Genomic DNA, 25496 nt, shown 5'->3' with positions numbered 1-25496 from the left:
AGATAAAAACACATAATTTTTGTTGACATATTTTAATGAAGGAAACAAATTTCCAAAACAAGAGATAAAAATATGAAACTGCCAAACTGAGACGTTATTCAAATGATAGTAGCTGCAAAGTTGTGATGTCTTCAAAGTGCTGAATAATACTAAGAGCTAACTTGTTATTTGGTGTCTAAATTCAAATGTGCTTTTTTTTGTCATAGGTTCATTTTGCAACAGTTCACCGGGAGAGAAAAATCTCCACTACTATTTCAACAAAGCACAGCAAACGGCTGGACCAATAGCACCAACAGACGTATGATTGGACAAATATTTTACCCCACAATGCTGATAAATAAGTTTTGAGTACCTCACTTGCAGGGTCAGGATCGTCCACAAAAATCCAGAATTTGGTGTGTAATGTGCTTGCAAATAAAACAGACTAATTATTCAATCACTGCCATTAACTAGTAGGTGTTACAGGCAAGTGTGCTCTGGTGAGAGCGTTAGTTGCAAATGCTACAGTGGTATTGTGACCTGCCTCAGGTTGACTGCTACTGCAGGTAACACTAACATTCTTATCAAAAGGTAATGTGTCTGTGAAACTGGTATATTGTAATGTTATTGCCTTGTCATGTGTCATAGTTTATTCAATTTGCCAAGATTGCAGGCTGTGTACAACACATTATTCAGGAGGTGGATAGCTCAATGTAGGTACCGTTACAGGAGTGGGGGCTGTCACACAAAGACACACAGACTCAAGAGGTACAGGAACACTGAGACTACAGTACTTACTTGGAATTTGACTAAAATCCTTTTTTCACAGCTATATTCACAATGAAGTTAGTTCAAATCTGTAGTTTTGAAGGAATTTAGCCATATTGCTCATTCCTTACCAATTGTCCAACATGTATCAATTGTAACTTAGATATGTCAATCTCGGTAGCAATGTTTAATACACTAGTTTGTGGTATTATTTTAAGGTTTTTCTGTTATTCTGTACATTGTAAATTAGACCAATAAATTAAGGCACACAACTAAACTGTAAATGGCAGAAGGTACTACACTTACATAAATTATTATTGTTGTGGCTAGTGCTAGACCTCACATGTTGGCTATACACAGTATTGTTTCATTTATAAAGGGAGGAAGTGCAAAGGCATACTTAATCATGCTCAAGGTAGATGATGGTTCTCCAGTGTGGTAATACAAAATCAATGCATGCAATATCATATCACCGACTTACTAATATATCCAGACAAATCAACTACTCTGTACCTTTTGAAGCATTGACATGAGTTTCCTTGAGTTGTGAATGCTTTTACCACCACACCACAGGTGTGCTACTGCTGTACCAGCATCTGTGGTGGTGTACGTTCAAATAAATAACCATAAACCCGCCGATCACAAAGCCAAACGCTGACACTGTGTTAAGTATGCAGCAGTGATGCTTACAACTGCCAGTACTTGATTCTTGATAAATAAATGAATATGTTGTATAATAAATGAATAGTGTCTTAGTGGAATCTTTTTAATACCATAGGCTGTGTTGAAGTTGCAGAACTTCTGTGTTCGTCAGCCTGGCGATCCAATGTCTGGGTACATTAGTGCACGGGTGGAGCGGGTCTTATACCGGTAATACATCCATGAACAGGAGTTGGATGGCTAGCAGAAATGGATAAATAAAAGGGTCTTTTGAATGGCAAGTTGAGTTTCAAAGCCCTTCTAGATGGTTCTCTCTATAAGACTAAAGTTATTTGCATGTAGCCTACTGTCGATGTGAATTGAGTTACCACAAGAGTAGTTGAGTCTCAAATACCACTTCGGCATTAAAAACTTGAAAAAATATCTAGGGCTGAAACGATTCCTCGAGTAACTTGAATAATTTGATTACAAAAAATCCTTGATGCAAAATTCTTTGCCTCGAAGCTTCGTTTAATTAATGTAACTAACGTTGTACCGCTCACTGTGTTTCCGCACAGATGATTATTACTGTCGCACAAGGGGCTGACAAGCTTCTGTGGACACAACACTGACGACGCAGATTACAAATGAAGGAAGGCAGCGAAAATAGCGAGGGTCTAAGAGAAGAGACAGGCGAGAGAAAACGACAGAAAGTTGGGGATCATTTTAAGCTGCAAACATGCTGCTACATCATCTCAGTAGAAAACATCCAGTGTACTCCTCCATTCCACGGAGCGAACCCGACACAAGGTAACATTAACGTCTGCTGCTCTCATCCACCGTGCTGTTTTACACAACTACAGCATGCAACTCTGCAAATAGCGATGTTTTACAAACAAGCTAAAACGAAAGTTGTCGGTTTGTAGTCTAACTGTTTATTAGTTTGCTACTAATCTTTGGAAACTTAGCTGCTGCCGGAGACAAACCAGCCCCTCCCCCCTGGAGCGGTTAACCTCTTCATGGCTACTTAATATGCATGTGAATGACGTCATCGGACCATGCCGGTGATGTCTGAATTCTTTATTTTTTCTCCTCACTCAGTATTAGCCTTCTGAAAATGTGTCCCCCAGAACAGTGTAGTTGAACAGCCATGCTGTAAGCTTTGTACCGTCACATTTACCCTCGGGTTAGTGAACAGCACTTTTTCATATCCAGTGCAAAGAGCCAGAGGCAAGAAGGGGAAGGGGGTGAAAAAGATTAACATTTGGGCCACCTAATTTTTTTAAGGGTCTTGGTGGCCCATGCGGCTGTGCTTAAAAATATTAGCATCTATCCCTGTTATTGTATGCAATCTGGCAATAAAAAATGTAGCTTTTTCTAAAAAACGAAACCTGTCTTTTGTATATATACAAATGACAGGTTTCCTTTTTTTAGTAAACAGCAATAGTAAATATATTTACTATTGCTGTTTACTATAAAGCAAAAGTATTTCTTATCCGATTACTCGATTAATCGATGGAATAATCGGTAGAATACTCAATTACTAAAAGAATCGATAGCTGCAGCCCTAAAAATATCCCTTTTAAAGTAGATTTAGAACAGATAAAAAACATCAATGTGTGATTAATTAAACTGTGAGTTAACTAGGACACTCATGCAATTAATCACGATTAAAAAATGTAATCGATTGACAGCCCTAATAAAAAACAAAGAGCTACCAATATTAAAATGTTTGAGAAAAATATTTTCCTGTCACATTAAGCTCATGAAAAAGAAATATGATTGGTTTTCTCTCTACTCTCCCTTCACCATTTTTTGCGTGGAAAGTTGTCTGTAATGCTTTGACTAAATATACAGAAGGGAGAAGTGGCTGTGGGCAGACTTTAAATTGGCATTTAAATGGCAATGACACCATACGCTACAATGCAATGCTATTCTGTTACCCTATTGAGAAGCAGTTTAGACCATTACAGCCCCAGCCTCGCGGTCATGGAAGCTACTCTGCATATAACGAATTATGTAGAGTTTTACAACAAATATAAACATGGAAAACGTTAAAGGTTACAGAATGAAGGGTTTTTACACAAAATGACACATTTGTGTGCAAGAGATGAAACCGAAAGAGAGAAAAGGGACTGAAAGCAAGGGGAAGAGTGTAATCGTATCAGTCTCATTGTGAAAACGTTAGCAGTGCAGAGTGCTTGCAGATGAGCTACAACAGCAACCTCATATGTCATTGTTAACCCGAGTTTAGACAGCACCCATCATCAGCATCAATATAATGAGGGCAGAGGAGAGGATGGGAGAGATACAGTATGTGCAGAGCAAGGAAGAAGAGAGGACAAGACAGTAAGGGAAAAAAGGGAGAGAGAAGTGGAGGGGAGAAGAGAGGTAGCAAAAATTGAGCAGGTCTGCAGAGAGGAGATAAGAGTACTTCAAGTGTCACGACAAGACTGGTACATTGATCTGAGAGAGAGGGGGAGACAGAGAGGTGTGGAGAGAGAGTTCCATTACTGTGAACAGTGTTTTGAATATCATTTCAAATGATGCACTGTTATGTAATAAATAACAATGACATATTAACTTCCCTGCCGCATAAAAAAACATTTGCTAACCTGATCAGGGTCTTTATATTTCTATATATTCTACATGTTGGGGTTTCTATGGAAATAAGTACTGTTTCATAAAGTTCAGTCAGTTTTTGTCACAATTATTTGATTCCCTACAGTTCAACAAGAAGTTGGCAGCAGTGCTAAAATATGTCATGACTGATCATATTGATTTTCAACATGTTAATGGTATTACTGTTAATAAAATGCCAAAGCAGTTTGCAAAATGTACAACTTCAAACCAAAAACTAGTTTACCTATTAAATCTAAATGAACTACTGGCGATTGTATAGAAGATGAGCCTTCTTCAAACATACCCCACATTGAGAGCAACATACAACATAAACATAAAAGGCTACACTTAAATAACGGCATTCAATTCATCTTCATTAAAATGAACAATATGTTAACAGTGTCAGCCAAAACAGTTTCAGTGGGAAACTGATTACTTTAAGTTTTATAGAATTTAACAGTAAACAATGCATACACAGTTTGGATAGTTAAGTAGTCTATCATTTGTTGTTTCAGTAATTGCACTCTAGGATATTAACACTAAAGGACATATTATAGAAATAAGTCCCCTTACTGGCTTCCTGGACAGAATGGATCTGCATGTGTGTGTGTGTATGCGTGTGTGACAGAGAAACAGAGAGAGAGAGAGAGAGGTAGGGCAGCATATTAAATTATTAAATGTGTCAAATTTTTTGAAGTGGTGGGAACATATGGTCCTGGAATCTTACTCTACCTGGGCAGGTCCAGTATACAGTGTGTGTGTGTGTGTGTGTGTGTGTGTGTGTGTGTGTGTGTGTGTCTCCAGCTGCTTGGATCAGCAGAGCTTTACATCCACAGGGAACCATTAGCTAGATAATGAGTCCATAGAGAAGCTTGGCGAGGTGTGTGTATATGTGTGAAAGAAATGGAGATAGAGAGTGAGGGAGAGGGAAGAAGAGAAACAAACTTTCTCCAGTGATTGACATAAACATCCTTAGCAAAGTTTTTTTCTGGTTTTATTCTACTCAGAAGTCATTTAAGAGTTTGTTGTTATGAGGGAAAATATAGTGAGTGCCAGGACATCTTAAAAAAATATTATGAAGTTAAAGCATGTTTACTTTACATTTCTGTGACATCTGATGCTGTCCGGGTTGTATAAATGCATAAAATCATTATTTTCTTATTTGATTACTCAAATTCTGTAAAATGATTCATCAATTAAAGGCATACTATGTAACTTTTCCCTCTTCGGTCCCCCTACAGGTTGTCTCGTTGGAACTACAGCGCAAGCTGTTTTTCAATTTATTTTGATACAATAGCAAACAAATACACCACACTTGAATACTTTTCAAAGTGCTTTAATATAGTAATGATGATGTCTTGCTATATTTCATGAATATATAATTTATGAGGAAGTTTAGATTAATTTCTGCTTCATGCCATGTAAACCCAAATTTGTTAATCATCACAGAAAGGTGTTACTTTGAGGTGTTAGAAAACTACTCTTTCATGGCATTAAGCTAACACGCATGTCATTAATTAAGGATTTTCTTGTAAAGCATATTAGCAAAATACCTTTTTTTGCAAATAATTAGCTGAATTGACAGGAATGAGGAGCAGATGCTTCCCATATAAAGCTATTTAATTAGTACTGGTGTCAACAGGTTCTGTGATAAAAAGGGGAAATTCACAACACAGATGAATATCAGCTAACTACCACTTTGACAAGCTGACTAACAACAACATCTACTTCACAGCATAAGCATACAGCCACTTTGCTTCTTGCTTTTCCAATTGCAACCACTGATTGCTGATGCTAATTGGATAAGGCCATACGTACTGACCTTGAATGTCTTGGTTTCGTTAATCCTGGTTGGTAATGGAGAAAATGTATTTCTGTAAGTTTCTGAAAGTTGGAGAGAGGAGATTCCTGCTGCTGATATAAAGAAGTTCATTTGATGATTTCAGGAGTCTCAGAACATGCACAGAGGCACACAGCCACATGAGTCTGTGCAACATGTTTGAATCAAAATGACAGCTCAGGTTGAATCTCCAGCACTGTAAGGATGTTTGTGTTTGTTTGTGTGTGTGTGTGTGTGTGTGTGTGTGTGTGTGTGTGTGTGTGTGTGTGTGTGTGTAAACTACAAGCCTAAACACAATCTGTCTAACATTATTTTGGCAACCAGGCCCATCCTTTTATAGATATATAAGATTAAAAGAAAATGCCTTAGTTGTACATGGTTCACATTTTAACTGTGATCATTTTATCCACTGCGTCACTATTTTCCTTGGTAAAAGAACCTCTCAGGATTTGTGTCAGCCCTAATTCCACTGCTACCTGGCGAGTAACAAAAAACAAAACTGGGGGGAGAGGACAGCTTGACGAGGTGAAATAAGCAGAGAGAGGAAGAAAGAATAAAAAGATGCTACCTGGAAAGTACCACCGTCATGACAATGACACGGTAGTACCGTGACAATATCAACATTTCACCAAGCAACATTTCTACCCAGCCTTGGGCAAAACACACATACACAAAAAGTCACAAACACAAGATAATCATGCACACTGTCAGAAGCAGTCACTGACACTCTCATTCTCACGCACGCACACATTCTCACACACACACACGCACGCACGCACACACACACACACACACACACACACACACACACACACAGGTAAAATGAATTGTGAAAGATGAAGAAAGTTTATGTGGAAGTCAAACAACCAACTTCAACAGAGTTTAAAATACTAACTAAAAGGCATAATGTAATTGAACACTCTCAAAAAGGGTATACTGAGGAAATAGTGTAAAATGTGTATTATAATATTGAAACCCCTGGTTTAGGTTTTTTGTTTTAAATGAGAAAATAAAAGGGACATGTACCATGTGGTGCAGCATTTTAAGCTCTATGACTGTAATATATGATACACAGATACAGCATCTGCTGCAGTTTCACAAAATGTTGCAGATTTTCAGGGCTGTGAAAGACATTTAGCTTTAAACTCAGATTCAAAGAAAACACCTGTTCAAGACCATACTGTCAAAAACATCCTTAAGTATACAACCAGAAAGTCAACTTACAATATGGTTCAACATGGTACTGTTATCTCACAAAGAACCTTTTGTTTGATTCAGGTAAATGATTAAAGGCTATCACTTATTCATAACAGTAATGAGATGTCTTTATCTTGCATCAATCATTTTTGAAACATTTCTTTTTTTATATGATGAAAAACAGATGTCCTTGTTGAACCTGTAAGCTCCTTTATGCCTGGTATTTAATTTACTGTTTATGTCAGTAAACATCTTTGGGTTTTACAACTGTACACTGCTTAACAGTAGGTATACATTCTGAGTTCATGTAGCTACCTTGAGCTGTTTTTGCTTTGAATTACGCATTTCAGTTTGCTTGACTGTAACACCAGTCTGATCTAAATAAAGTTCAATTCTCTCCTCTGGGCCAATCTGAGATTTCCGTCCTGTACTCCCGATGGCCAGTCTGAGGCCTGTGTAGGTACTTCAGTAGTGCTAAGTAGAGATCACCTGTGCTTCCTCCCTACATCCCCATCATACTGTAAACAACATTAAAAATGTCCTCCTTAGTATTACTATTACAGCCAATAATGGTGAAATAATAATGAATGATTCAATTGATGAAAAAGTACTCATCTGAGTTTATAAATGTTTAAGGGTTATGTGTTGCTACTTTAGATCAATGACATTAAATAGGAAAAACGGTATTATCACAAAGGTCAGATCAGGAAGAAAACAAATATATGTCTACATTAAACGCGCACATGCATACACATATGCATTAACACATTCCCGTGAAAGTGCATGCACATTCAAACGCATGTATGCAAGTGTGTATGCCAATTTTGACTCCCTAATAGACTGTATCCATAGCAACAAATGTTATAGGATTCTAAAGCAATTATTAATTTAAAGCTCTTTTTTTCTTTTTCTTTCTTTTTTTATATTCAAGTTTTCCTTTGGTAAGCTAGAATGAACGTATCCGATTAAATTTGCATTTTTATTTCTTCCTTACTGTCAGACTTCCCTCCAATTATGCTTTAAGTGTGGGTGGGTATGTCAGACTATACATAGCTTAAACTCATGGCTAAAATACTGAAGCTAAAAAATAATTAATCCTTCTGCAAACAGGCAAGACACTTACATTCTTATTGTTGGTTTTCTGGTAGCTCAGGGAGAGAGCTTTATGATAAATTAAATATACTCCATTATTGTATAGCAGTGACTTTTGAGACGATGCTGGTTAATTAAGTACTGAGTAAATAGGTAGGTAAGGTACTTTGTTTTAAAATAAGCTTTCAGAGTTCCCCAGTAATGGAGTCCCATGAGTTATAACTAAAGGGGCTTTGATAAATGTAAAGTAAAGTTTAGCCTTGCTTCATTTGTGAAAATATGGAGTGATTTGGAGTCTGTTTTATTCAGCACAAACAGCCAATGCGGCAAAAGTATACACTGTAGTTAGCTGACAACGCATACCCAACTCTGCATGTGTGTGTGTGTGTGTGTGTGTGTGTGTGTGTGTGTGTGTGTGTGTGTGTGTGTGTGTGTGCGTGTGCGTGTGTCAGTATTGAGTCAGACTCAAAACTTATTAGAAATTTCAGTTGTCTTATTTTTCTCCAGTTTCTCTCATATTTCATCTTGTTCTGTATGTTCATGAAGTGGAGTACTATATCTTCAGGAGATATGTTTTCTTCACTGAAGTTAAAGCAGATGCATTGTTGCCTCAATCCATGTCGGTCTGTGTACACTCATATCTTTCCATTGACCTGTACTCTACACATACATGCCACTCTAGAATGAGCTTCACATTTTGTCTGAACGAACCATAAGGACAGTGCTTCCCATACATAGGTTGTACTTGGGCGCCCCGATTGAGATCCGCCCAGGTAGAAAAAATCAATAATTTACAGCACACACAGACCAGTGGCCTTAAGCCCCTCCCCCTCGTGAAGTCACACGCAGCGTGCATGTCACGCGTCATCAACCATTCACTTAAGGCCGTTTTATGGTCGTGCGTAAACTCCACGCCGTAGCTACGCCGTCGCTCCTACGGCGTCGTGACCCTTTCGGAGTTCTGCGTCGGGGTTGAACGCGTGTCTTTGCATCGCGGTGCATTTCACCACCAGAATGCTAGGGGGGGTGTGGTTTCCAGAGGGTCAATCGCAAAACTCTTTGTTTACTTGTGTGTTGGTGTGTGCCTCGAGCCGGCTTGTGTGTGTGTGTGTGTGGGAAGTGTGTGATAGAGCGAGGGAGAAAGTGAGAAAGTGACGGCAATTGTCTTCGGAGCAAGTTGTGACTCTAGAGGCATAGTGAGAGAAACAAAGTGTCTCCCCTGTGCTTTCTGACCATGGTGGGAAATCTGTAGCAGGAAAAGTTAACCCTCTCCTTGATTTTTTTCAGAGGTTCGAGTAGTAGCATGCTGCTGGTGGTCTTGCGGTGGGATTAACTGTACTGATAAACTGTGGAAACACCGTGGCCACACCGCTGTGAAAGTGCCCCGAACGTAATATATCAGTCTGGTTGATACACCTCTCCGTGGCAGTGTACTCCGCTCCATATCTTTATAATGGACGTTACTGGAGCTAACCAGAGCTTACCGCTAACCGGAGCTAATCGTTGCTAACCAACCATTCAGTTCCCGACATTTTACTAAGTTGGCTGTTAAAGTTTTTAAGTACAATCCAGAGTTGTTTTAATGACAAAAATCTGTTTAGATGAGATCATAATGAGTGCAATACGTACGGACATGTATAATAGAAAAAAGCATGTTTAGGATCCCCAAAACAGATTAAAACACTTTAAAAAAACGAACAATGATCTATAACAAACAAAATTAACAAGAATTATCCTAACTTGGGCTAGCCTTGGTGTAATATGATTTAACAAGAGTTAGGAGGAGACATGCCGTGTGCATAGTGTTGAGATTTATAATAACATTGAATTTGTATGGATCATAGTATGGTTTTAAGGTTAAGTTCAGAATCACAAAAGGTTTATTGCCAAGTAGGATAAGTAACACCTACAAGGAATTTGCCTTGGTGGTGAGTGCATAAACAAACAAACATATTGAACATGATCAGAAATAAAAATAAATATAAAACAACTACTATATAAAACAAATACAGTATATACAAAATGTTGTTGTTGCTGTTGCTGTTTAACATAAATGAAAAAAGAGGCTGAATGGATTGAGTGCAGAATGTGCAACAAATAAAAAAATAAGTGCAGAATGTATAATACAACAAATATATTTAGTATATGCAATGGGCAGACAAACCAACCAGATTAAAAGCACATCATAATCTGTATCATTTTCTAGTCAGGTTTGTTTAATACTGTATGTAAATAGTTATTTCCTTCTAAATTATCTTATGTAGTCTTTTTTTTTTTTTTTTTTTTTTTATAAATAGTTCATAAACCTTTGTTTGACTAGTTACTGAACCCAGCCATCACACGCCACACCGTCACATCTTGCGCCACCCACCACGACCAGTAAATTCTCAACCTGTGGGAAACACTGATAAGGATTATTATGGGTAAAGGCTGAAGCTAAATTCTGCCAAAGCGTAGCCTTCGTTTGGGACATAATATGACTGCAGTGGATTGACTGATCAGACTACAGCACAATTAGTACTATGAGGTCAACCAAAAATGTGCACACAACAGCCTCAATTTCACTATGCCAACTACACACAAGTACACACTCAAACAAACAAACAACCACACACACACACCTATCCTCATTTAATTTCCGTTTCTCAGGCAATCTAATTTCAAGTTTTGTCATAGCACATTATTACTTTTTCAATTCTAACAATAACCCTCTACTTCCTTTCCTTGTAGCTCTTCCTCCTTTCTCTTCCTCCCATCTGTCTTTGTGCCTCTCCTTCTCTCTTTTTCCTCCAAATGGTCTTATTGTGACTTGAAGAGATATTAGTCACAGTGTATTAATGCACATGTACATGCCTAAAATTTCCCTTGGGATGAATAAAGTATCTATCTATCTATCTATCTATCTGCATCCATATGGTCAATTTTTTCCAAGATTCCCACCATTTTAGCTCTCTTCCTTGCACCATAGAGATATATGCACACTATATTCATTGATGCTGTCTTTGTCTCAGTTTATCTCTGTCTTGCTCTCTTTCACTCAGGCCACCCCCACCCCACACACTTTTGCACACATCTACATTCACCCAAACCATGAATATTCATAAGCATATTCTATATCTGTGGGATCATGATGAAATTTTCTCAGGGCCAACTATGCTCATATGTATGTGTGTGTATTTGTGTGAATATGGATGCCTTGATAGCTGAAGGGTATTTCTTTCCTGTAAATAATTCTGCACCATCTTAGTAGAAGCACAAATACTGACACTCATACATATAAACGCACAAACAAACAGATGCAATCAGTGGTCCACAGAGAATCTCTCCATACACCTTTTATGCTTTTTCTACAGCATAAGTGTAGCATACTGTAGTTGTGCAGTATGTTTTTCCATTATATTTAGCTCATAGTACTATGTAACACAGTTTGGGTACAATAAATGTGTGCTGAAACAGCACCCTTCCGATACTAGCCCAATTTCAAATGGTGCTTGTAAGATTGGTTCTGCTGTTGCTACAGTTACGAGTCATGTCAAGTTTATATGTTATCTCAAAATCACAATGGATCTGTAGGCCCACATCCATAATGTTCTATTTCGTATAGGCTTCGCCCTCTAAGCCACGCTATTGGGTTTATCCCTTCGTGCATGCGCAGTCGTGAAGATTTTCTTTCCCGCCCTAGCGTGCCGCTTGGGCTTCAACTACGTCCGCAAATACTGTATATAAACAGAGCGGACCCGTAGCTCTGCTCACACTTTTTCTTCAGCAAGCAGTTATGAAGAAGGTTATGAAGACCTCCGGCTCCAGCGGCGTCCGCTCCTGCCCCTCCTGTGAGACCGGCTACATCTTCTCGCCGGATCTCCACCCCCGCTGCGAGGGCGTCTTCGACGGGCACTGGTCCGATGACTCGTCAGGGATTGATGCCTTTCCACTACGGCTCTCCCCGTCTCCAGAACGGCCAGGGGCACCGCCTCAGCGGTCGTCCCCTCTGCCACAGGCGGCTCCACCCTCCACCACCAAGGCTCTTTTTCTGGACCTGCCGGACATCATTAAAAAGGCAGCAGACCAGAGAGGCATAGCGCTCCCGCTTCCAGCCCCCACTCGCGGCCTCTTGAGCGGTGACGTCTACTCCCAGGAACCGCCGTCCAAACGGGCCCCACTCTGGCCCCACTCTGGCCGCGCTTCACGGAGCTTCGGCCATTCGTGGAGGAGGCTCTCGCTCAGCCCGGGAAACTGAGGGCTCCAGTCTCTCGCTATGCCCCGTTCACACGGGTTCATGGCGACACAGAGGCAGGCTTCCCTTCGGTCCCCCCCCTGGAGCAGAGCCTGGCGTCAATCCTACTCCCGAAGGCTACTTTTTTTGGCCACCGGAAGCCGACCCCCCCCGTCCCCCCAAGATCAGGTTTGCGCCCAGGTTACTGACCGGTCACACCAATGTGCGGCCCAGGGTTTGGCGGCGCAAAATAACATCGCCTTGCTAGCCTTGGCCACCAACCCGGAGGCTCTTCCTCCGGAGCTAGCCACGGAGATTGGTGACCTGGTGTGTGCTTGTGTGGGGAACATCTGTCATGACATCAGCGTAATGTTCAGTGGGAACAAGGGCTAATCGGTTGGATGGAAACTGCTCTTTAGAAAGACTGAAGTGGGACGGGCTCTGCGGTTCTTGCTAGCTATGTCTGTAAACAACACACAGACATGCGCGCGCCCGCTCTCAGAGCACAGCGCGGCATGGATCAGGCTGACACACATGGACTCGTGGATGTCAAAACTGATATCGCGGGGCTACACTCTCCAGTTCGCCTCCCCCCCCGCCTCGCTTTGCGGGCGTGTTGGAGACAACCGTGTCATCCCGGGCAGAATCAGACGCCATGACGTCAGAACTACGGGAACTGCTGTCAAAAGGAGCAATTTCCCGCGTTCCTCCGGGGGAGGAGAACGAGGGGTTTTATTCCCGATACTTTCTCACTCCAAAAAAGTCAGGTGGGTTATGCCCCATCCTCGACCTGTCCCAGTTCAACCGGTGCGTCATGGAGCGTCCATTCCACATGTTGACTATCAGACATGTGTTGGAATGCGTGCGCCACCAAGAATGGTTTACATCTGTGGATCTGAAAGACGCATACTTTCACATCCAAATCATTCCCAGACACAGGAAATTCCTGCGTTTCTTTTTCCGAGGGGCTCATTTCCAGTACAACCGACTACCGTTCGGTTACTCACTGGCCCCCCGCACTTTTTCCAAGTGTATGGAGACAGCGCTTCAGCCGTTACGGAAAAAAGGCATCAGAGTCCTGTTTTATCTGGACAATTTGCTCATCCTGGCTCCCTCTCGGGAAACGGTGGCGCTGCACACTGTGGCAGTTCTGCGGCACCTGCAGACACTGGGTTTCGCCATAAACTGGTAGAAAAGCTCATTGGTTCCCGCACAATCGATAGTTTATCTGGGCGTAGTGCTAAACTCGATTGTTATGAGAGCCAGGCTGTCAACACCAAGGCAAGACGCGCTCTCTCCTGTCGCGCACCACGCCACGCGCAAAGGTGTCAGCGCTGTCCGTTATGCGCCTTCTGGGCATGTCCGCAGGCTACATGGTGGTCCCCCTGGGGCTTCTCCACATGAGAAAAATCCAGAGGTGGTTCCTCCGTCAGCGTCTCGACCCCATACGTCACAAGTGGCGAATACTGATCATTCCTCCTTCCCTACAGTCGGACCTGTCATATTGGGGGAACCCCCGGACCTTGTCAGCTGGGGTTCCCCTGGGCAAGGTGACGTCATACGTGACAGTGTACACGGACGCGTCCCTCACTGGCTGGGGGGGAATGTGCGAATCACAGGTGGTGGGAGGAGAGTGGCCACCTCTCCCTCTCCCACACATAAACTGCCTGGAGCTGTACACGGTGCTGAAAGTTTTGAAACACTTTGCCCCGGTGGTAGCAGGGAGACATGTTGTCGTACAGACAGACACAGGCACACAGTCACCTGCTGTCCCTCAAGGCTGTCTACATCCCCGGGATACTAAACCGGGCGGCAGACCTAATGTCGAGGGGAGGGCCCTCTCACAATGAGTGGAAATTGAATCCCACTATTGTTCAGAAGCTGTGGAGCAGGTTCGGGAAAGCGGAGGTGGATCTGTTCGCCTCACGAGAAAACACACAGTGCGCTCTGTGGTTTTCCTTGAGCGCACGGGGCAAAATCCACCCCTCGGCATGGACGCTTTCTCCCACCACCCCTGGCCCAGAACCCTCCTATACGCTTTTCCCCCGGTCCCTCTGATTCCTCGTCTCCTGGAACACATCCAGGAGGAGAATCTGTCGGTCATCTTGGTGGCGCCGGAGCGCACGAGCGCATCCTGGTTCCCGACACTGGTCCAGCTGCTGGCAGGTCCCCCCTGGCAGTTGCCGTGGCGCGAGGACGCCCTGTCACAGCTGGACGGCGCAATATTCCACCCCCCGGTGATAACCCAGCGACTGTGGGGCTGGCTGCTGAGCGGGAACGCTTGAAGAGGTTAGGCTTGCCTCCTGCCGTGGTGCGCACTATTCAGAGCGCGAGAGCCCCCTCCACAACAGCGTGTTACACGGCGCGTTGGTCCGCTTTCCAGCGCTGGTGCACGGAGAAGGAAACAGATCCTATATCGTGTCCCCTGCCTCTCGTGTTGACTTATCTCCAAACATTGGTAGATAACGACCTGACTCCGTCCACAGTCAAAGCCTACGCAGCGGCCATTTCATCCTGCCACGAAGGCTATGGAGAGAGAACGGTTTTTGCGCACCCCCTAGTAAAGCGTTTTTTTTTGAAAGGGGTCAGACGACAAAAACCCACCGTGCGCTCTCTCACTCCCCAATGGGATCTGGCCCTGGTGCTTCGAGCTCTGGGGAAGCCTCCTTTCGAGCCCTTGGCACAAGCCTCTCTCAGGTTGCTGTCCCTAAAAACGGCGCTTCTCCTTGCCCTGACGTCAGCCAAGCGAGTGAGCGACTTATGTGTGCTGTCAGTTTCACCGTCCTGTCTCTCCATTAGAGGGGACGGGAGCGCAGCCACTCTACAGCCTAACCCTTCTTTCACACCGAAAATTTTAACAAATTCCTGTCGGTCGAGGGTTTTTTCCCTTCAGGGTTTTTCCCCCCCGCCTCATAACAACGACGTGGAGGAGGTTTCCCACCGATTGTGCCCGGTGCGTGCGTTATCACAGTACGTTTTACGCACGGCGGACATAAGGCAGACACAACAGCTGTTTGTACACTATAGGGAACACTCCCAAGGAGCGACCCTGTCAAAACAGCGTCTGTCTCACTGGCTGTGTGAGGCTATCACCCAGGCCTATAACACGGAGGGGGCGGAGCCCCCCCAGGGCATCCGGGCACATTCTACAAGGGCACTATCGGCATCAACAGCTCTGTTCAGAGGCATGTCAGTAGCCGACATCTGCGCGGCAGCCTCTTGGGCATCCCCATGCCCTTTCATCCGTTTCTATTTGCGAGATATGTCCGAGCCCACTCACTCGGTCCTATCCTCACTTGACGACAGATGATGCCCCGTCGTATGTGGGCTGGGTGCCGAGAGGAGCGCGGCGTCCCACATATATGTGTAGCCTATGTATATATGTACATATATATATATATATATTTGTCGCTATCACACATCCTCTCTCACTGCCATGCACGCCTACAATCATGATATGTGCCACTGCATGTGCACTGCCTGGGGTCCTCCCCCCCCCTACTCTGGGTGGCTGGGAGGGACTCGGGCTTCCCATAATTATCAATCAGGTACTACCCTCACCAATCATGCACGCCTGCCCTCTCGGCTAGGCCAAAATTATTACCATGGCAGGCCCTGTTACCTAGATAACGGATTATCTGATACAGTCCCCTGTCAGTGCATGAGAGAGAGACAGAGGAAAAAAAAAAAAAAAAAAGTTTAGTCTATGTTCCACTGTGGGCTCTGGGTCGCAGGTGGCATTGACTACATCAGCTTCGCCCTAACCCAATAGCGTGGCTTAGAGGGCGGAGCCTATACAAAATAGAACGATAGTTATGTTATTGTAACTCCAGATTCTATGAGTATAGGCGTAGCCCTCTAAGATCCAGGCCACCTGCTCCAGTTACATTAGCTGAAGAAAAAGCTTATGTTGGGAGCAGAGCTACGGGTCCGCTCTGTTTGTATACAGTATTTGCGGACGTAGTTGAAGCCCGAGCGGCACGCTAGGGCGGGAAAGAAAATCTTCACGACTGTGCATGCGCGAAGGGATAAACCCAATAGCGTGGCTTAGAGGGCTACGCCTATACTCATAGAATCTGGAGTTACAATAACGTAACTATCGTTTCTCTACCCATTCCAAGTTCTCTGCATACTAAATGTAAACTAAACTATGCCCGCCTCTACTTTAGTTGTTTCTGCTATGTTGACAACTTCCTGTCATCTGTACAGTGGCATCTCAACAGCATCACATCACCAATAAAGGATAATGTGCAGTATATTCAATATATATGAAGGACATTCAAATGCAAAACAATGCTAAACAATAAAGGTGACATTCTATTCTCATGAGCGAGCAATGATGAGCAATGCTCCTGCACTGATGGGTTACTTTATCTTCCATTATTGTCACACTTAAGTCCATGCCAACAACAAAGTACTTGAGTATTATAAGCCTGCAAAGGGTCTATTTTAAAGTGCCATGTTCCCTTAATAAATCATGTCTGTAAGACTCTTTTTCTAAAAGTAGTTAATCATAGAAAACCAGAGCAGACTATTTGATACAAACTTAATTGTAATAGTTAATGTTTTTGAACAGCTTTGCTCAAATAAGCTACTTGATACCCAGCCTGCACATGCAGTAAATATGCTCTATGTGTGTAGATTTCCTTCAAACCTTTGTGATGGTGTTATTGTTGAGCTGACACAAAATCAAATCCATTTCACTACGTCTGTTCAAGGTTTTTCAAAATGAAACAACAGGCTGCTCCCGTGATTAAGGTACAACATGATAAATGCATGATAATTTAAGAACAGTGCACTTGACTACTTATGTAAGTATTTAAGTTGTCATGTTTACATTTATGTAATTGCATGAACAAAAGGACAAGGTTACACAGACACACACACATGCACAGAGAGCGAGAGTAGAGAGAGAGGGAGAGTACACATTTCCCGTGATATTGCTAAAAGCACTGCATTTCAAGTCATTTGATTGCATGGCTGAATAATTGATAGAAAGCTATTACGGCTGGTATGAATGCCTCTAGGTGTCACCACACACACACACACACACACACACACACACACACACACACACACACACAAGCAAGCAAAAACATGCAAGTGTACAACTCTATGTGTGTATGTGTGAGTGTTTTTGTGTAGGTATGTTTTTTTTTGCATGATGTGTGTATGTGGGGAGTAAATAGTTGTAAATAGTTGTGTATGTGTGTGTTGTTGAGTTAGTGTGAGCGTATTAGTAGCTTAGCTCCTCTTAGCCTTACTGACAGAGTGACAGAGACATTGCTAATCCAGCACTGACAAGTTGCCATTCCTCCCTCTTCCCTCTGTCTTCCATCCACCTATTCTTCCTTCCCTAGACCCACAATACATTTCACTACACAGTAAGGTATGTTGTGCAACGATTCAGAACATTGTTTGGGTTTGGTTGGCATTGTTGTGCACGAAAAGGCAGGATTGACTGGAAAAAATGCACAAGCTTAATTAAACATACTGTACTTGCCATCAAAACTGAGTACCTTTGTACCTCACAGTGAAGCAAATCGACATGTCTATTTTGCATTTTTGTTCTCTCGTGATGTTGGAAAAAAATGTTTTGTTTATTTGGCAGTGTCTGTTGTCAACACATTGCAAAATGACATAACTGGTGACTGGTATCTATGCAACCCTCTTAGCTGTCACCTGTACACTAGATTGAAGCACTTTCTTTTGCATTTGTTGTCAAATGTTCACCAAAAAAGAATGTAAAATCTATTGGACTTGTAATTGAAGACATTTCAGTAGTCATCAAAGATGCATTATCACTTCTACTGAGTGGGGAAACCCTTTGCATTTAGCTTTTGAGAATGATCCCAACCAAAGTGTCTTATGAGTTATCTGGGGTCATATAGCAGCCTTATGAAAGTAATGTAAGTCAAGTGAATAGAAGTGTGAATAAGTGAAACCACCAAGGTTAGATGTTAAACACCAGCCTTGTCCTGAATTGAACGATGTGCATTATCACTCCTCCCCTCCGTTTAGTAAGAATTGCTCCTTATATCCTTTAATGGCTTTCTTAAACCATCTTTCTACTGTATAAAAATGTATGCTACTGTGTAGACTAGTGTAGATTTATTGTTAACTAAAGTGGTTCCTTTTCTAAGCTGTGTTGTAAGCGCCTACAGGGCTTTTTAATCAGTCTGAACATTGGTCTACACCTTCTGTGTTTACCCTGATTGTAAGCAATGCATTGCCTTTTTTGCATTGCAGTGGTTAGTGTTATCTCTCTTGTTTATCACTTGTGCATGAACTGATAGTCCTCCAAGTTCAATACTTTGAATCCACCCCTTTATCCCTGGGAGGGGTCCCCTCTGAGAAGTGTAAATGCCTTCTTGTGTGTTAAAGGATGTTGCTCTTCTGGATGACTGTCTCTGTGTTGCTTATCAGATTTGTACACCAACAGCTGCACCTCCAGTCACCAGTCCATCAAGCTCCTGAAGACACCTCCCTCATTAGACTTCTCTCTGGTGGGGATCAGTCCGCCTACAGTTGGGAGATTAACAACCTGGTGACCTGGTGCAGTCAGAACAACTTGAAGCTTAATGCTCTGAAGACATTGGAGATGGTTGTGGATTTTAGTAAGGATGCAGTCCCGACCCCATCACCCTGGGTGATTCCACAGTCAACATTGTGGAGTCCTTCCGCATCCTAGGCTCCATCATCTCCTAGGACCTCAATAGGGAGCTGAACATCAGCTCCCTCATCATCAAAAAAGCACAGCAGAGGATGTACTTCCTGGGGAAGCTGAAGAAGTTCAACCTGTCAAACACAATGATGGTGCACTTCTGCACTGCCATCATTGAGTACATCCTCAACTGCTCCATCACCATATGACATACTGCTGCCACTGCCAAGGACAAGGGCAGACTGCAGCGTATCATCCGCTCTGCTGAGAAGGTGATTGGCTGCAATATGCCGTCTCTTCAGGATCTGTACACAGGCTCCAGAACGCTGAGGTGGGCAGGAAAGATTGTGGCCCACCCCTCTCAACCCGGATACAAACTTTTTGAACCTCTCCCCTCTGGCAGGAGGTTGCGGTCCATCAGGACCAAAACCTCACGACATAAAAAACAGTTTCTTCTCCTCTGCAGTCAGCCTCATCAACAAGGCCCCGGACCCAAGAGATGGGGACTCGAGTCGCACTTAAGTGCACAAACACAAACAGTGACTTCAGACTTGACTTGCGACTCGACCCAAGACTTCAGACTTGACTCGGACTCGAGCTTCGAGACTCATCAACAACCTGTTTTCATGCAATTATTGCTTTTTTAAATCTAAATTTATTCATCTATTTCTATTTTCTTTTATTGGCGCATATACGTTGGGGAAACGTATGACGAGCTGTATGTCCCCTGCCCTTTGTCATAATGTGCAACGTAACGCATGCGCTATGCCTATGTGCGTGCACTCACATATCAAAAAATGCATTGTCGATGGCGACACCAAGTCCTCCCGGAGTTGTGCCTTTTGTCATTAGTTTTTCTTTCAATAACTTCATAAACAGTGGCAGTAAGCGAACAGCTACATGCAAGATGTGTGGCACCAAGATGAATGATGCTGGATCAACAACATCGAACTTCATCAGGCATCTCAAAACGCACCCAGATAGGTCAGTCACTTGCTAATGTGAAAGAGACGTTAAATTTAGCATATATCGTCACAGGTAACAAGCTAACCATCGCAAAGTGTTGTGCTAATGCTGGGAACAGGCAAATTGTATCTTTATAACTGTATCCATATGATGTGACAGACTTAGGTTAATATTTCACCAGGTCCGAGGACTAGTGGGATGTGTTAAGTAGCAGAAGTTAGATTATACAATGACCTAAGTTGGAGACCCAATGTAAGTTCTGGATGTAACAAAATTAAGCTAGCTCCATTAAAGCATACGTGATATTTTTCCCGTCACAAGTTCACATCCACTCTTGGCTGCAGTGCCCACATTTTATTTCAGAAAAAAACAAACATGATAGAAATGTTTAGTATTACTTTAGCTATTTCCCCCACAGAACACTACACATATGTCAGTTTTATGCAGATTTTATTAGTGGCAAGCAATATAATTTCCCTACAGGACATGCTTTAGATTTAACAATACATTGTTAGGGACAGATCAGATGGCCAGAGACTTGAGACTTAACTTGGACTCAAGCTCAAAGACTTGAGACTCGACTTGGACTTCCAAAAAATGACTTGTGAACATCTCTGCCGGACCCACACTGACAATGACTCTTAACCGCCGCGAGGCGTAAATGTAGCAAAAGATATGCATATGTAAAAACGTATGGATGTGTGGATGTAGCCTTAGCCTGGGAAAGTTCAGGTCATTGAGGTTTGATTAAGCGGCTTTGTTGAACGGAGAAATATCATCTACACAAGATTTCTTTTCTTATATTTTCTGCCTGTATGTAGAAATTGAAAGTATGCTTTTTTAGAGGAACCAAGCAGCTCAGGGCAGATAAATTAGATGTATTAGGTGTAACATAATGTTTTTTTGTTCACCTGAGATTTTCTAAGGTTTCAAGGGTGTGGTTCCAGTGTCAACTCTGTAACAGTCCTGACACCTTAAACCACCAATCAGTTCCATTCTCTGGCAGCACAATCCCTCCTTAATACCGGGGTGCCCATGCAGCTGCCATCTGGGCACTCACATACAGTACATGTTGGTGACAGATGTTTTAGAATGCCCCTATTTTTTAAAGCACCACCCGGATCACTGTGACTAAACAGGCCCATCTCCCGTCCGACTTCCAATCAAGATAGCCACAAGAGAGATGTATACCATGACAATGAACTAATTAGGCTGTTCATTTCTTATGGCTATGATTAGCCATCACTTTCTTGCCTAATTACTCATCCAGAAAAAAACAGACATACTGTAGGTCCATATGCCGTCGCCTTCAGTTCCTAGTCTGTCCCCCAACTACTCAGAAAACTATCTGCGTCTCTGTGGCTTGCTACACATTTGGCTTGCTTTACCAGTCACTCATTTATTCTGTCACTCTGTCTTTTGGTGAGCTTGCATACTGGAGCACATTAGTTTGTAAATGGGGGCCAATGTGAGCCGTTGGGACTCAACTAAACGGTCTGGCAAAGTAAAACAATGAGCTACCAGCGGCTGAAGGAGGCATAAAGCTGCAGATTGTGGGTGTGATTTTCAGTAGGATTGGTTGTACAAGCAACCCTCACAATAGCAAGGAGTTAATAACAGATATTTGATGAAAATATATATATATTTTAGATAATGGAGCTTTAATGTAATCATTAGCTACAATGTTTATATGACAAGTGAATATATTCGACAATTTGTTATTTATATATAATTTATTTTAGATGCTGCTCCTGCTGTTGTTAATTTAATATGGATTACTTTAAACTTAAAATGTACACCCACACATACAAGTTGCTAGATTTGCATCCACCTACGCAATATGGGGGTGTATGTAGGAAAAAATAAAGTGAAAAAGAGTTCTTCCGCAGCACACATACAGTAGTGTGTCATAGCATTCAACACCATGTACACAGACCATCTACATCTATCCCTGAATCCAAAAATAGATTATAGCATTCAGTACATTCTGCATATTTGCCTCTCTTCCACATAAATCTTTGGTTATAAAGTAAAGCATAAACACACACACACACACACACACACACACACAAACACACACACACACACACACACAATACAGACAAGCATTCCTAGATTGCCTGCCTGGCTCGCTTTCACATACGCACACACACAAAACAAATGCATGCATGTCTGTCTGTCGTTCTGTCTCTCTCACAGACACACATATACACGTAAGTTATATGAAGGGTTTTCTTCCAAAGCATTATATGCAATTTATTATTTCTATATTAAACATTTGTTAGTAGCCTTTTCTATTGTATTTTCACATGAATTTTTATTTTAGATTAAAACACTTCATATACTTACTGTACTACTTGTACTTAAACATACAGGTTTAGTCGTCCATACCTCGACAAATTGGAGCAGGAAAGTCCCAGACGGCGGTGTTTCCTGTATTGGTAATGCAGGTGAGTGTGGCATGGCCGTCTAAGACGTAACCAGGAACACAGCTGTACCGCACACGGTCTCCCACAGCAAAACGTCCGCCACCACTTAGCACTGCTTTGGGTGGGACACCAGGGTTTCCACAAGACGTACTGTGGAGTTCTGCAGAGGTAGAGAGAAAATGAGAAAGGGTTAAGGATTTAGGTTTCTTCAATTTCGTTTTTGAATTAATTGCATTAAATTACTATGCATTTCCCCTAACTCAACCTAATAATATACCCAGCTCTTGCTCAGTGATGCGTCCAATCTAGAGACTGCATCTATCATTAAAAACACAGTGATGTGATAATGCAATTTAAATACATACACAGTGTCACAGCCTGTTCTAAAATCTTATCCCAAATACACATATGGGAAGTTCCTTAAGCCTATACAGTAGTTTTTTATAATACATATTGCCAAGCATGAATGCTGCATTTTGACTGCACTTTCCGTCAAAGCAAACTGAACTCAGCCCCAGAGAAAACACTATCAGTGTTTTATAGTTAATCACATTATTCCCTCTAGATACATTTACAGTTCTGTGCCTAAGACATATGCACAAGTGTGCATATAAACATGTGCGCGCGCACACACGCACACACACACACACACACACACACACACACACACACACACACACACACAGAAGTGGTATTACAAGCCATAAACCAGTAAGTAGATGGGAGAACAGGGACCAACTCAAGTCTTATTGTTTGAACTTGATTGATACAACTATGAAACTGTTCAGACAGCTAGGGGGTGAGGGAGACAGATTGGGTGAGGGGGAGGCAAGAGCAGAGAGAGACAGAAAGAGGGGGAGTTGTAAAAAAACAACGAGCAACAGGGAGAGGCAGAGGATGCCCAACATGATAGATAGAACTATGAAACTACTTAGACGGAGGGAGGGAGGGAGAGAGGGAGGAATGGAGAAAGTTGAAAGGGAAGGGAAAGGGGAGAAAGGAAGAAATCATAGTGGTAGTGAGAAAGATAATGCTCAGTATGCTCCCAAATGAGGGATGGAGATAGAGCTGCTCTTTTTCTTAAAATGTTACCAGAAAATCTGGAATTCTTCACTTCACACAAACTTTAAATAGATGCGCAATAATCTTAAAATGAAAAGCTAGAGAACAGCTGCAGGGAAATCTTTTCCATGCTAACGGCAAAAAATGTGTAATTATCATTCACAAAGCAGACAGTGGGTAGAGAAGATTTGATGTCAGCAAATGAAACGATTGAGTGATTCTTGGTTGACTATTTGACTCATTTATACAACGACTTTATTGCCATGCCTTTTCAATTACCCCCCCTCCACACCTCTCCTCCACTGTGCTGGTGATCACACTAGGATTATGTGGACATTTTGCAACACAAACACATTTTCAGTTTCCTTTAAATTAATCTTGATATCTTGTTATTATTAGCATTCATCTTGAACGTGATGGGGTTCACTAGACCAAAGCTTGTGGATCATTTAAAAATAGATATAACTAGAACAAAAATAACGTAACAACAGAAATTAGTTTCCATTGCATTAAAACAAAAACACCCAACACCCTTTTTAGGGTTTTCTTCAGAGGGTATATTTAATCTTGGTGCTCAGAGAGCATGGACACCATAAACGAGAAAGGAAAAATCGTTTTGCTAAAGACCCTGATAGACCCCCCTCCAACGGCCATCCTCCTTATCTTCACACAGACACACAGTTACAGAGAAACGCACACTGACAAGACACATTTGGACACCAGCGCACATGCACATACACACACCCAGGGTCATCCATCACTGTGGCGACCCCCCTGTGCTGTTTTGTGATTGGATGTCAGGTTGGCCTAGTGTTGCGATCTGTTGGCCTATTGATTTTTCCAGTTAGTGTGGCCCCACTCAGTGTCAGGATGTTTGGTGTTCAGTGTCCTATCAGACACACATACATTGCCAGTCACATTGTTGGTGGTTCTCGGTACTATTACACACACACACACACACACACACACACACACACACACACACACACACACACACACACACACACACACACACACACACACACACACACACACACACACACACTTTCCCATCTTAGCCAGCTGGTTTTTAAATGATGCCTTCATCACATTTTTATTCTACGTATATTTGTTCTATTATTTTTTATTTATTTTTTTACAGTTTTTGCTGCTTAATTTTTACTCTCTTTCTTCCTCCTATTCTCCATCTGTCTCTGCTTCTTTAGCACCTTCCTTTTTTATCTTTTTCTGCCATATCCTGTTTATTTTTTTATTTCTCTCCCTCTTCCCTCAATCTCTCTTTCTGTCACACTCCACTCATCCCCTCTCCCACTGTTCCACTGCTCCCTCCTCCTCAACTAAAAACTTTGATGTCCATCCCTTCATTCCTCCTTACTTTTTCTCCTTAGTTTATTGTGAACATCACATCAGTTTCATTACACTAGTTTATTCAGTTGCCAGGGGCTACACCACACTCCTTTACATGGTTTATTGCTGCCTGCCCTCTCTTATTTATTCTCTCTTACCCTCACTTCTTCCTCCTCTCCATTCTCTCTCTTTATCTATCTATACCTCTCTTTCCCTATCTCTGTCTCTCCCCAGTTTACCATAACCATGATTTCAGTCTCAGTTGCTTCATCACAAGCTGCTGCTTTTATGGGCCATCTGTAGAACTATCTGCATTTGTCTCACACACACACACACACACACACACACACACACAAAAACCATTTACCTGTCTTTTATTTCTCCCTAGATAAGCAATTACAGCGGAGTCCGGGTATAGGGAGCACGAGAGGGAGAGGGAAGAAGTGAGATGGGAGAAAAAAACTGGGTTGTGGGTAAAAAAGCAAGAGCAAAGAGCTAAAAAAACAGAAAACACTGTCATGCTTTCAGAGTTTTTAGTGAGACAAATGACACCGCAGATTGGAGAGGGGGAGTGAAGGACAGCGAAGACATAGGGAGAGAGACAGAGAGGGAGACAGAAAAAAAGAGGCAGAGACAGAAAGGGATGATTCAATGAGTTTGGAGGTTTTACACCTCCAT

General features: G+C 42.3%; 1 protein-coding gene across 1 annotated transcript in view; it reads right to left on the bottom strand.

The window, feature by feature from the left end:
- The window catches only part of csmd3b (CUB and Sushi multiple domains 3b), a 434951-nt gene that overhangs the window by 231114 nt on the left and 178341 nt on the right, over nucleotides 1–25496 (bottom strand). Inside the window, exon 4 of the mRNA XM_031296181.2 lies at nucleotides 22372–22569. Coding sequence (XP_031152041.1) covers nucleotides 22372–22569 — 198 coding nt within the window. The remainder of the gene's footprint in view (nucleotides 1–22371; nucleotides 22570–25496) is intronic.

This window comes from Sander lucioperca, chromosome 16 (genome assembly GCF_008315115.2).
Source record: "Sander lucioperca isolate FBNREF2018 chromosome 16, SLUC_FBN_1.2, whole genome shotgun sequence".
Lineage (NCBI taxonomy): Eukaryota > Metazoa > Chordata > Actinopteri > Perciformes > Percidae > Sander > Sander lucioperca.
Note: the sequence above shows the minus strand (reverse complement) of the source record. Positions and strands in the feature narration are given on the sequence as shown.